At 38.2% G+C, this 14719-nt stretch overlaps 1 protein-coding gene across 3 annotated transcripts in view; it reads right to left on the reverse strand.

The window, feature by feature from the left end:
• si:dkey-174m14.3 (uncharacterized protein LOC563117 homolog) overlaps nucleotides 1-14719 on the reverse strand; it is a 109886-nt gene that overhangs the window by 33791 nt on the left and 61376 nt on the right. Inside the window, exon 3 of one of the 3 annotated variants that reach the window (XM_061885953.1) lies at nucleotides 8784-8977. The exons of the other annotated variants lie outside the window; for them this stretch is intronic. Within the exon in view, the coding sequence (XP_061741937.1) occupies nucleotides 8784-8881 (98 nt within the window). The 5' untranslated portion in view covers nucleotides 8882-8977. The remainder of the gene's footprint in view (nucleotides 1-8783; nucleotides 8978-14719) is intronic. 3 annotated transcript variants of the gene reach the window in all.

Raw genomic sequence — 14719 nt, forward strand, 5'->3', positions numbered from 1 at the left:
CAAGTTTGATCCTTACCACCATGCCACTAGAGGAAAGACATTCAGCATCCAACATTGCGGAATGGTTGGAATAGGTAATAGCCAGGTTTGAAATTCCCCTAAACAAAATTATTGCTATTGTGCAAGACAATGGTGCACTTTATAAAAAAAACAAAAACATTTTTGTAACACTTGCCTTGTTTTATTTGGCAAGTCGAAAAGACATGGTGCCAGTATGCTGTTTTTTTAAATAAAGTATTGGAAATGTAGTTCGTCTCTTTTATCCGATTATTAATCGATTAATCGAAGTAATAATCCACAGATTAATCGATTATCAAATTAATCGTTAGTATATATATATATATATATATATATATATATATATATATATATATATATATATATATATATATACGTGTATACAGAGGTGGGTAGAGTAGCCAGAAATTGTACTCAAGTAAGAGTACTGTTACTTTAGAGATTTATTACTCAAGTAAAAGTAAGGAGTAGTCATCCAAATATTTACTTAGGTAAAAGTAAAAAGTATGTTGTGAAAAAACTACTCAAGTACTGAGTAACTGATGCACAAAAACGGCAACAGATAATACACAAAAACATAAAAATAGCAATGAGCAAATTCATAGCCAGGAATATCTCTCAAGCAACTAAAACAATAATAGATATTAAATAATAATACGCGACCCCGAAAGGGAATAAGCGGTAGAAAATGGATGGATGGAAATAATAACACATTAAAATAAAACAATTAAGCCAAATTGAGCCACAATAACTTAACAGCACCATAGGCTCAGTAGGCATTGATTGATTGATTGATTGATTGAAACTTGTATTAGTAGATTGCACAGTTCAGTACATATTCCGTACAATTGACCACTAAATGGTAACACCCCAATAAGTTTTTCAACGTTAATCAATTACTTAATAAATGACCAAGTCAAGGTGATCTACCTCATATATACATACACACACATATCATATATATATATATATATATATATATATATATATATATATATATATATATATATATATATATATATACATATCGTATATCATTTATAGTTTTTTATTTTGCCGTTTTTGTTGAAATGTCAAAGGTGTTTTAATGAATATACATGCATGTTTAACATTTAGATTCCTATCTTTCATGAAGACAAGAATATAAGTTGGTGTATTACCTGATTCTGATGACTTGCATTTATTGGAATCAGACAGTATAGTGCTGTTAATGTCCACATTTTCAAATGGAGGAGAAAAAAAGTTCCTCTTTTCTGTCTAATACCACATGAAAGTCGTTGGTTTTTGGCATCTTATCTGTCCAGCTTCCATATTCGTTTTTATACACTTTACAAGAAATACATTGGCGGCAAACTCCGTAGCTTGCTAGCTTGTTTGCGCTGGCTTTCGGAGACTCTTATTTTGTTAGCGCAGGCGCGATGGAGCGGCGCTTTTATTGTGAAGACAGGAACTGGGCGAACAGTCTTTAGGCTTGTGACGGGAAGTACGGTTGAAATAAAAAGTGTCTTTTTTCCTTTACACTTTTGATTGATTGATTGAAACTTTTATTAGTAGACTGCACAGTACAGTACATATTCCGCACAATTGACCACTAAATGGTAACACCCCAATGAGTTTTTCAACTTTTTTAGGTCGGATTCGAGGTGTGACGGTCACGTGACCGCCTGGTTTTGTTTGATTGGTCCAACGTCATCAGTGACTGCATGTGATTGGTGAAACGCAGGCATGCGCAGTTCCTACTTTGAATGCGTGTCTGACAAAATCAAAACAAACAAAATGTGCATTAACAGATCGATAAAAAAAGTAGCGAGTAACGAGCTGATTGTAGATGAATGGAGCAGAGTAAAAGTAGCGTTTCTTCTTTATAAATATACTCAAGTAAAAGTATGTTGCATAAAAACTACTCTTAGAAGTACAATTTATCCCAAAAGTTACTCAAATAGATGTAACGGAGTAAATGTAGCGCTTTACTACCCACCTCTGTTCACGTCTCGCTCGTGCCAACTATCCTTTGCATCGACGAAACAACCCAAGTCCAAGTCCTTGTTTGACACTAATAGCTTATTTTAAAATGTCTCTGACAATCTTGCACTTTCTGTTTTGGAAATGACAGGAATGGTTGTGCCACTGCTTAATAACTGTCTAATAAATACAGTTTTGGTAAATTGACATAGTTGTGATTTCCCTCTCTGCATGAAAGTTTAAAAAGAGCATAGATTAATGCAGTATGAAGAAGAATGTTTTAATGTAGACAAATAGAATCATCATATGCATCAAGTGGCTCTTTCAACGTTTTGGGTTGCCGTCCCCTGGCCATAAGACTAAATGCGCACCCTTCCAGATTATTTCATTAATCAAGACGCCATATGTTTTTTATTACAAACATTCGTAGAAAACTGTATGATATTTTTAGGATATTATTATTTAATGGTTGAATATTGGGATGCTGAAAGACTAATGTCACATTATACGAGAAAAAAGTTGGACAATAATACAACCATTTACCATTTTGTTGGGGTCTTTCAGTCAGATAGCAACATGTTTTAAAAACCTATACGTCAATATTCATGGGACTTTCAGGAAAGGTCCTGAATGGCATTGGCACGAACAGATTACATTTTGGGGGTGATCTGGATCATTTCTACCCACAGAGACAATGAGAGTAATGCGAGACAAGACCCATCCATCCATTTTCTACCGCTTTTCCCGTTCGAGGTGGCGGGGGTGCTGGAGCCTATCTCAGTTACATTCGGGTGGAAGGTGGGGTCACCCACATCTGCGGTCCTCTCCAAGGTTTCTCATTGTCATCCCACTGGGTTGAGTTTTTTCTTGCCCTGATGTGGGATCTGAACCCAGGATGTCATTGTGGCTTGTGCAGCCCTTTGAGACACTTGTGATTTAGGGTTATATAAATAAACATTGATTGAAATAAACATTGATATCATTTGACAAGGTTATAAACTGTAAGTGGGTTCGATATGATTATTGAATGCGACTAAAATCAAGAATAAGATTACTTATTCAGTGTTAATATTTGAGTAGGTTCCAGCCCCTCTGTAGTGGAAAAGTTGGGCTCCGAGGTCAAAAAGGTTAAGAACCCCCAATCGAACAAAAACAACAGGATAAGTGCAACTATTTTTTATGGAGGTTTTCAAAATAGAGTGAAACTTCTGTGTATGTGTACTCCTGAGAAAACAAACATAAAATGTGTCTTCCAGTTCAAAGGATTGATATTTATAAACTGCTTGAAAATAGCCCTGTGAAAATAGTACATTTTTTATCACGCCTCTTTAAAAACTCATAACCAAGCTTCCTTGAGGACCGGAATTGTCCATTCAAATGATACCCAACCCTTACTAACAAACGTGGTCTCTTTGTTCCGAAAAGAACCTCCCCTCGTACGCGTTTTACTTTTGTCACAAATGGTCACGTTTAACTCATCATTTCACTATTTCCCCCATGCCTTCTGTTATTTTTGGTGTCTGCGCATTTATAATCCAGGTGAAATGAGCCCCACTGCACCACAATTTGTTTGCAAACAAACTTGCTCCTTTGAAGGTCAGCATTCGGTGAAATGAACTAGACCAGGGGTCACCAACGCCGTGCCCGCGGGCACCAGGTAGCCCGTAAGGACCAGATGAGTAGCCCGCTGGCCTGTTCTAAAAATAGCTCAAATAGCAGCTCTTACCGGTGAGCTGCCACTATTTTTTAAATTTTATTCTTTTACTAGCAAGCTGGTCTCGCTTTGCTTGACATTTTAAATTCTAAGAGAGACAAAACTCAAAGAGAATTTGAAAATCCAAGAAAAATATTTTAAAGACTTGGTCTTCACTTGTTTAAATAAATTCATTAATTTTTTTACTTTGCTTCTTATAACTATCAGAAAGACAATTTTAGAAAAAAATACAACCTTAAATATGATTTTAGGATTTTTTTAAATATATACCTCATTACCTTTTAAATTCCTTCCTCTTCTTTCCTGACAATTTAAATCAATGTTCAAGTATTTTTTTTATTTTTATTGTAAAGAATAATAAATACATTTTAATTTAATTTTTCATTTTAGCTTCTGTTTTTTTCGATGAAGAATATTTGTGAAATATTTCTTCAAACTTATTATGATTAAAATTCAAAAAAATATTCTGGCAAATCTAGAAAATCGGTAGAATCAAATTTAAATCTTATTTCAAAGTCTTTTGAATTTCTTTTAAAATGTTTGTTCTGGAAAATCTAGAAGAAATAATGATTTGTCTTTGTTAGAAATATAGCTTGGTCCAATTTGTTATATATTATAACAAAGTGCAGATTGGATTTGAACCTATTTAAAACATGTCATCAAAATTCTAAAATTAATCTTAATCAGGAAAAATTACAAATTATGTTCCATAAATTATTTTTTTATTTTTTTCAAAAACATTCAAATTAGCTAGTTTTTCTATTCATTTTTTTCGGTTGAATTTTGAATTTTAAAGAGTCGAAATTGAAGATAAAATATGTTTCAAAATTTGATTTTCTTTTTTTTTCGTGTTTTCTCCTCTTTTAAACTGTTCAATTAAGTGTTTGTTTCATAATTTATTCTCTACAAAAAACCTTCCGCAAAAGGAAAAAAAATGTACGATGGAATGACAGACAGAAATATCCATCCATCCATCCATTTTCTACCGCTTATTCCCTTTCGGGGTCGCGGGGGGCACTGGCGCCTATCTCAGCTACAATCGGGCGGGAGGCGGGGTACACCCTGGACAAGTCGCCACCTCCTCGCAGGGCCCAGACAGAAATACCCATTTTTATTTATATATAGATTTATTTATTGAAGGTAAATTGAGCAAATTGACTATTTCTGGCAATTTATTTAAGTGTGTATCAAACTGGTAGCCCTTCGCCTTAATCAGTACCCAAGAAGTAGCTCTTGGTTTCTCTTGGTGACCCCTTAACTAGACAGTGTGTTCCAATGCACACTAATGTATTAAAAGTGAACATGCACATTAGGGATTTCCCATGATACTCTCTTCTTGGTCTGTCTACCGTCATAAACCATGAATGTGTCTTTAACTGTCCAACCCTGACCGCCGCATAGCTTCCTAATTGATTTCCCTGCAAACCCAATGAGCAGACTCCAGTCTGAGGGGTGTAGTTAACTGCTCACGGATGAGGGTTCCTTCGTATTTACCCATTGATAGGACTCGAGAGTGGATGAAAAGCGCCCCGAGATAACTGCTCTGATTTAAATCTAACAGGACTCTTGTAAGGTTGCCAGCTTGTTGAATTGTCTTTGACACTATTAAATATGTCTGCCTCACCCAAATGTTTAGACAAATTGGGCTTTTCCTTTGCAATTTTCAGGCTTGCCAATGACAGTTTGTTTGTGTTTTAGTTTTTCCTCTGTGTGTTCTTAGTATTTCCTGTCCTTAGTTCCTGTCAGCACTCCTGTTTGTCTCCCTGAGTGCTTTGTTTCCCCTCAGCTGTGGCTGATTGGCACCTGGCCACACCTGATGTCAATCAGCCAGCTCCTATTTTACCTCCTTTGTTCCTCCAGTCAGTGCTGGATTATTGATTTGTCGTTGCCACATGTCGCTCTTGTCGTTGCTATACTGTCCTGGCGTTTTATTGCAGCGTAGCGGTAAGTTATATTCGTTTGTTTGTAGCTTACTGTCTTTTGTTCCCTGCTTCCGTTTTGTTTTCTAAGTACAAGTACAACTTCTGTTTTCCATGCTAAAGTTCCTTTTTGTTTTCTAGCTCCCATGCTAGCTCTCTTAGTTTGCTATTCGCCCACGTGCGTGCTTTTTGTTTGTACCTTTTGTTTGTTTTTGTTCTAGTATTTTATATTAAAACCATGTTTTCTCACTACATGCCTGCCTCCATCTCTGCACCTTTGGGTTCGACATCAACAAACTTTGACAGCAATATGGGAGATAAATGTCACTTTACCATAGAGATGGGAACCAAATCTGGTATTTTTTTTCACTTACGTAAAATCCAACGGTGTCATTTTAAGGTAACTGGGTTGCGCGTGACCGTCTTAGCGTTTCAACACTTTGGCAATCACTCCAACAGCACTGAGAGCATACTCAGCCAAACTACCTCAAAGTCATTTGTGTCAAACTCGTTATCATTGAGGGCCACATCGCAGTTATGGTTGCCCTCAGAGGGCCGCTTGTAGCAGCAAATAATATATGAATACAAATGTATAAAAATGTACCTAATGATAATAAATAATTGCCTATGCATTTGAGTATATCTTTTTTTCCCCAAAAAATATATATAGATTTTACTGTAAAAAAAACCCTGCCAGCTACAGTATGTTGCCAGAATTTTACAATAAAATTTGCAGAAGTGATAATTTTGTTGATTAAAAATGTTTGTCTAAGTTTTGATGAGCAGTGTTAATATTGACAGCAGTTTTTAAATTTGGTTTTAATCATAGTATTTAAATTTAAATGTATTTTACCTTTAGTCATCTAAATTGATTGAGTTATAGGCGACCAAAATAGCAGTACATTTTGTAGACTAAAACATAATGTATAAATGGTAACGCATCTTTGAAGTTGTCTTGAAACCACTTCTAAGGTTATTGCAGAGCATGTTAAAAAAATAAATTTACAACAAGACCTGTTTTAGTCCGGGTTAAACCGGTCATTGACGATAACTGAGATGAACATTTTTAGTCAACAAAATTTAAATCAGATGGAAAACAGTACCACTCTTTTACGGTAAAATTTATGCAACTGACCTGCCAGTAATTTTATTTTATTTTTTGTACTGGGAAATCTACGGTTGTTGTTTTCGTAGTGTTTTACAGTAAATGGAAAAATGGTACCAAAATTGTTTACTGTAAAAACCTGGCACCTCTTTCACCAGAACACATTTTTAACACCATTTAATGAATACCTTTGAAATCACAAGTCAAGCAGATTTTTAAGTATACTTTATTTTTTAACTTTATTTTTTATAATGTATGATATGGTCTTTTGTTGCATCACTAGATACTATTAAAGTTTAAAAACATATTGAATTGCATGATATGCATATATTTTTTAATGTCAAAATAAAAAACACATTTAGCATGAAAAGATAAAGTGCTTTATTAAATCATATTTTCAGGCTTTCGCAGGCCATATAGATTTGTATAGCGGGCCAGATTTGGCTCCTGGGCCTTGCGTTCGACACCTGTGCTCCAGGTAATGTTGCAATGTTCAATGTCAACAAAGAAATTGACCTTAAACAATAGTCCAACGTAAGAAAAGTAAGTCTCCATTTCAGTTATTCATGATGATAATTTACATTAGATTTGCCATAGACGGGCTATTATAAGCATCAGAGATTTTACATGGGTATTTCAACACCTCCAAATTTGTTAATGAAAACTACAACTAAAATGCACCTTAAAATCAAACAGCTGGTACATACAGTAATAGTACAATGCTTAAAGTATTAACACATTTAGGGCGCAACAAAAAGCACACCATAAACTATACACTACTGCCATCTAAGGCAGTGGTTCTCAACCTTTTTTCAGTGATGTACCCCCTGTGAACATTTTTTTAATTCAAGTACCCCCTAATCAGAGCAAAGCATTTTTGGTTGAAAAAAAGAGATAAAGAAGTAAAATACAGCACTGTGTAATCAGTTTCTGATTTACTAAATTGTATAACAGTGAAAAATATTGCTCATTCGTAGTGGTCTTTCTTGAACTATTTGGAAAAAATATATAAAAATAAATAAAAACTTGTTGAAAAATAAACAAGTGATTCAATTATAAATAACGATTTCCACACATAGAAGTAATCATCAACTTAAAGAGCCCTCTTTGGGGATTGTATTAGAGATCCATCTGGATTCATGAACTTAATTCTAAACATTTCTTCACAAAAAAAGAAATCATTAACATCAACATTTAGGGAACATGTCCGCAAAAAAATCTAGCTGTCAACACTGAATATTGCATTGTTGCATTTCTTTTCACAGTTTATGAACTTACATTCATATTTTGTTGAAGTATTGTTCAATAAATATATTTATAAATTATTTTTGAATTGTTGCTATTTTTAGAATATTTTGAAAAAGCTCACATACCCCTTGGCATACCTTCAAGTACCCCCATTTGAGGAACCACTGATCTAACGTCTTGGACTTGCAACTGTAGTTGCAACCTAATGTCATACAGTACTAGGAAATGAGAACGATAACTGGCCAGCAATTATCATAACCAGCTCAATTTTGAAAGTTGTAATACAAAAAATTTGCTTTTATCATAAAAAAATATTTTTACAAATTGGTAAAAATTTTCAGGTAGCAGGTACCAAAAATTGGTAACGAATCGGTTCAAATGTGAACAGTACCCGTCACTACTCTCCCGGGCAGTCGCCCTTTTTCTAGAAAGTACCCTGACTTTAAAACCAATCAATGCATCTCTCAGCTGACTGGATGGTATTTTAGGGCTCACCTGACCTCTGCTCCCCTTTAAGCGGCGTTGTCAAGGGAATTCAAGTGTTTGTTGTTTGATTTGGGATGAGTCCGCGCAGAGTAGCTCGAGGGACGGGAAAAATCTCCCATTAGCGACCTCGGCTGCGAAACGGGCGCTGAGTCAGACGTAATGAGTGCTCTCACCGCGCCGAGAGGATGACGAAGCAACATGACTGTCGGGCTCAAGAGAGGTCGGCTGAGGATGGTTTAGCGCCACTGGATGGCAAGAGGAGACACCACGTGGGCGGACGAGTGGACAAACAGATGAAAATGAGGACGGGTGGAATGATGGTGGCTCTTACCTCTTTTTCAGATGTTTGCCGCCATTGCGCGGGGCTTTTAAGGCTGTTTTGCCAATGTATATCTTTTTCATGGTTTGTCTGTGTTCCTTCCCTGTCATGTGTTCATAGGGCTCGGCCACAAGGAGCTGACATGCGTGTTGGAGTCCCAAAGGAGACCCCCTAAGTCTGGCCTGCAGAGTTACTGATTGCTCTACCTGCCAAACAAAACAAACAAACAATATTATTCATATTTTTAATAGGAAAACAATTACTTTGGCATGGTTTGAAACATTTCTTTGAACATTGGTCATTGGTCCTAAAACATTGGCATTGATAGCAGTGGCTGTAGGCACCCTTTTTTTAGCTGCACAAGATGGTCAATCACGCTTCTCTGAGCTGCCACCTTATCGTGGTAGAGGAGTTTGCGAGTCCCAATGATCCTAGGACAGTGGTTCTTAACCTGGGTTCGATCGAACCCTAGGGGGTGAGTCGGTCTCAGGGGTTCGGCGAAGGTCAAGACACACCCGACTCATCGTGTAAATAAAAACTTCTCCCTATCACCGTGTTATGGATACCCCCAAACAAAGGTCCCTTTAATTTTCCGTCTGATTTGAAGGTGTATAAATGTTAGAATAACTACGTATAAGTTATCACACAACTCTTATGCTTCAAGGCCGTTGCTATAGTTTTTATCTATTGTGCTGAAGTTGTACTTTTCTATCCGTGCAAAGGCACACAACTTGTAATCTTGCTTTGCGAGTTGTCTCGTGTCAGCAGTTTGTTTCCAGACCCTACCTGCTGACAGCCAAGGACGGACATCGAGTACCTCAACGCGGACAAAACAGAAACAGGGCGAAATCAGGAGTGTCAGCACATTTCCAGACTGAATAATCACTTGCATTATCACTCCCTTCAGAGGCAGCCTTAGTAATGTTAACTAAGGACCTCCCGAATAAATAGAGGAGCACGTGGGACTGTACCTTAGAGCATAAGCTGAAAGTGTGACTGAGTGTACAGCCCAATACGTCTCTCCTCATGAGTAAAATTCAACTCTGTCTCTGCTTGATTCCTTCTTCTTGTCTTGTGTAACAGATTGTTTGGTGTTTGAACCCGACAGTAATTTGTTGTCAGTTCTTGCACTGTGTTGGTTTTGTTCTGGGAACAAGGTGATGTTCATGCACAGCTCATTTTGTGCACCAGTAAAAAAAAACATATGACTTAAAACTGAATTAAAAAACTGTATATATAATAATATTTTTCACTGAAGAAGGGTTTGGTGAATGCACATTTGAAACTGGTGGGGTTCGGTACCTCCAACAAGGTTAAGAACCACTGTCCTAGGAGCCCCCTGGTAGGGTCTCCCAAGAAAAACAGGTCCCTGGTGAGAGATCAGACAAAGAGCAGCTCCAAGACCTCTAGGAAATACATGAACTGAGACTCAGATTTCCCTTGCCCGGACGCTGTCGGATGCGATGTGAGCTGGGCGACAAAGCACTTGGCAGTACGATCCTCGGCTACATAAGCTAGGTCTTGGGACGTGGAATGTCACCTCGCTGGGGGGGAAGGAGCCTGAGCTAATGCGTGAGCTGGAGAAGTTCCGGCTGGATATAGTTGGACTCACTTCGACGCACAGCAATCGCTCCGGTACCAGTTCTCTCGAAAGGGGCTGGACTCTCTTCCACACTAGGTTTCCATGCACTAAATCAGTCTGATTCCTCAAGTAGGTTTGTTTTTTTGTATGCACACTCTGTTGTAGCTGATGTCCGCTGTAATATTGGCATATATTACAAATATGACATATTTTATGGCTATTCTGATGTTAAATAGCAGACAGCTTCAAGAAATGATCTTCGATTGCGCTACCAACATGATGTTACTACTAAGAATGTCTCGGAGCGGATGCAGGTCCGAAGCAAAGAGAGAGTTGTTTCAAAGGAATTTCCGGACAACATTTTCCAGTGTCTCTGAGTTTATTCATTGGGATCTGTAGATTGATGGGAAGGGTTCTAAATCCAAAGGAAAAGACTGTTCGTGCCCCGGCTGATACTGTTCCAGATTAAGGTTGCTATTCTTCTGGGCAGGCTTGCCAGTTGTGTGGAATACAGAGTTATTGCTAATCACTTTGGAGTGCACAAATGCATCGTCAAGAGGTTTGTGTATGCTTTATTATTCGTCTTTAATATACCTGTTTCATACTCTTTCATCTCTTTCGCATTTCGTTCGGGAGTCCAAATGAAGCCGGCATTCTACATTCCCTTAGATAAATATCTTGTTTCTTTTTTAGTCCTATCGATGCACTTCAACATGTTCTACTGAATGGTATCTGATTCCGGATTTTATCCCGCACTTTGAGACTGGCGCGTGTGCCATACGAAGGGTCCCCTCCGGCGGCACACACCCACTTGAGAGATCTGGGTGCATAATTCATGCATGTTAGTCCGACTTTTCTAAAACCGAACACGATCGGATTTAGGATGAGTATATTATGGGTTATACAAAGCCTATTTTAAGCTGAAAGACTGGCCCGGGACCCCTTGGGACTGTGTGACAAGGGGTGGCACTTTCATGACCTTTGTGGTGCTTTTTTTGTGGACTTCTGGATCTGCCTCCTGGGAGCCTTTTGGCCATGGAGACCAGCTGCTGGGTGTCTGCCACACCGGAGTCGGTTTGGAGGGACTGGAGGAGATGCGGATGAGGGGACAGGGCTGCGGAGCTAGCACTGAGCTACTGGGACGGAGAGGCTTCGCGGTGTCTTGGCTGAGTGAGCAGGTGTCGGACACCTCAGTCACCTTGGACGTATCCTCGCTCATCCATGCGGACTGGACATTGGCCGAGAGTGGAGTCGGCTGTCTTGGTTGCTTTGTTGGGTCTGCTCCTGTCTCTGGCCATGCTCCCTCCACCCCAGCAGACGATGGCGTGGAAAACCGCAGAGGCCACGACAGTGGATATGTTTCTTTTACTTTTATTCATAGCTGTATGTAGAATTGTCTGGTTGTATCTGCTGCTTTAATGTCTTTAATGTCCTCTGTGTTCTTTTATGTTTGATATTTCCCCCTTACACACATGTAAGAGGAATGTGTTCTATGGCTATGAGTTGTTTTTTTTCCCTTGGCCTCAGTCTGCACCCCCTCTCTAGGGCCCAGGCTAAGACCGATTTTTTTATTTTATTTTAATCTTCTATTTTTTTCTCCCTTTCCCCCCACCTTGTTTCCCTGTATCTCATCTTTTTTGTAAGTGATATGTGACTGTAAACATTCAGGAAGTTTTCACAGCATTGTCAAAACTGCCTCCTCCCCTCCAACTTTCTTCAACTTACCACCAAAAAAATTACCTGACCGACAAGGTAAAGTAGATTTTATTTTTTATTCCTAACCATTGAAGCGACCTGGCTGTTAAAGTTAAGGAATTTTGTGAATTAAAACTCTGAGTGCACAATAGTGCTAGTGACAGTGTGTGTGCTTGTTAGCAGGGTGGCTGAAATGAGGACAGTTCAGCTAGTTATTTTGACTTTGTTATTAAATAGAAAGTTAATCCATCACCACCTTGTTATGTTTGTTTGATATACAAGACTGGATGACACTTTATTGTGTTCATCGTATACAAACATTCTCACCTTCCCTTTATTTTGAAAATCCTCGAAAAAAATTGTTGCAGAGCAGCTAAATGAACACTTAGCGTCTAACAATCTATGTGAAACCTTTCAATCCGGTTTCAGGGCAAATCACTCTACTGAGACAGCCCTCGCAAAAATGACTACTATTGCTAACGATGGATTCTGATGCGTCATCTATGTTGCTGCTCCTCGATCTTAGCGCTGCTTTCGATACCGTTGATCATAATATTTTATTACAGCGTATCAAAACATGAATTGGTATGTCAGAACTATCCTTGTCTTGGTTTAACTGTTATCTTACTGACAGGGTGCAGTGCGTCTCCCATAACAGTGTGACCTCGGACTATGTTAAGGTAACGTGTGGCGTTCCCCAGGGTTCGGTCATTGGCCCTGCACTCTTCAGCATCTACATGCTGCCGCTGAGTGACGTCATACGCAAATACGGTGTTAGCTTTCACTGTTATGCTGATGACACCCAACTCTACATGCCCCTAAAGCTGACCAACACGCCAGATTGTAGTCAGCTGGAGGCGTGTCTTAATGAAATTAAACAATGGATGTCTGCTAATTTTTTTGCAACCTAACGCCAAAAAAAACGGAAATGCTGATTATCGGTCCTGCTAGACACCGCCCTCTATTTAACAATACAACTGTAACATTTGACAACCAAATAATTAAACAAGGTGACTCGGTAAAAAATCTGGGTATTATCTTCGACCCAACTCTCTCCTTTGAGTCACACATTAAAAGCGTTACTAAAACGGCCTTCTTTCATCTCCGTAATATCGCATTTGAGGTCCTCTCCAAGGTTCTCATAGTTATCATTGTCTCTGGCGTCCCACTGGCTGTGAATTCTCCTTGCCCACTGGGTGTGAGTTTTCCTTGCCCACTGGGTGTGAGTTTTCCTTGCCCTTATGTGGGTTCTTCCGAGGATGTCGTAGTCGTAGTGGTTTGTACAGTCCTTTGAGACATTTGTGATTTAGGGCTATATAAATACACATTGATTGATTGATGGATTCATTAGAATAATGACTTTATTATTTATATTTACAATGTTTGTTATGGGGAAATTTTAACATACAAACTTTTCTATTTATGAACCCTGTTCAAGAACTAAGTAAGTTTGTAAATCAAGGTTCCACTGTATAATGAATGAATGTATGCTAGCCTAATCAAGTGCTTCTAATTTAAAGAAGAAAACTTTCGCCGTGACTATTAATAGTATCATTTGTATATTCAATTGTTATAAGTTCACCTCTGCGTAACATTGTATCCTTAACATTAAAGGAAACAATAAATAATTCAATAAAATCAACTTACAATAAACAATATCTTTATTAATATTGTTGTTTTGTCTGTAACAGAAAATATTTAAAGTGCATCAATTTGTCTGAAATTCAAAAAAATATTTTGTCCATAATCAAATGATAAACATTTTTTGACCGACTTGAGTGATTTGATACTAAAAATTAAAATTAAATAATAAATTCAAATTGATAAGCAACACTAACTCGGGGGCCCAATATATAAAGAAAGCACTTTAACCGTCAAAGTTTGTTGTTGACGAACCCCAAGATGCAGAGACGAAGGCAGGCATTGAACAGGAAAACATGATTTAATTTAAAACCATAAGACAAAGAACAAACAAAGGGTACAAACAAAAAGTGCGCACGTGGGCGGATAACAAACAAAAAGAGCTAGCATGGAAACTAGAAAATAAACGGAGCTTAGCATGTAAGCTAGCAGACATAAAGAGGCCTAGCGTGGAAGCTAGCAGGTCTCGAGCAGAAAAACAGAAGTCGTACATGAAATGTGAAAGCAAACTTGGAAGCAGGGAACAAAAGGCAGTAAGCTAAAAACCGCAATCAAATAAAGCTTACCGCAACGCTGCATTGACAAAACACGACACGACAGGTAGCAACGACAAGAGCGACATCGACATGACAATAATCCAGCCATGACTGGAAGACAAAGCAGGTACAAATAGGTGTGGGCTGATTGACACCAGGTGTGGCCAAGTGCCAATCAGCCACAGCTGAGGAGAAACAAAGCACTCAAGGAGACAAACAGGATGCTGAACCAAAATAAGAGTGCTGGCAGGAACTAAGGACAAGAAATACTAAACACACAGAGGAAAAACCAAAACAGGAACAAACTGTCAGTGGCAAGCCTGACATTAACCTTCCAAACAAAAATGAATTAAACAATTTGTGCATTTTTGGTGTTGTTTTTTTTTACCAAAATGAGCAAGTTAACAGGCTACAATGAGCACATTTTGTAGTGCACAGCTTTTCAAAGCAGGGTTTGAAGCATGATACTGATAAAGCGTGTTCTTCGAGGTCAC

This window comes from Nerophis ophidion, linkage group LG24 (genome assembly GCF_033978795.1).
Source record: "Nerophis ophidion isolate RoL-2023_Sa linkage group LG24, RoL_Noph_v1.0, whole genome shotgun sequence".
NCBI classification, from domain to species: Eukaryota; Metazoa; Chordata; class Actinopteri; order Syngnathiformes; family Syngnathidae; genus Nerophis; species Nerophis ophidion.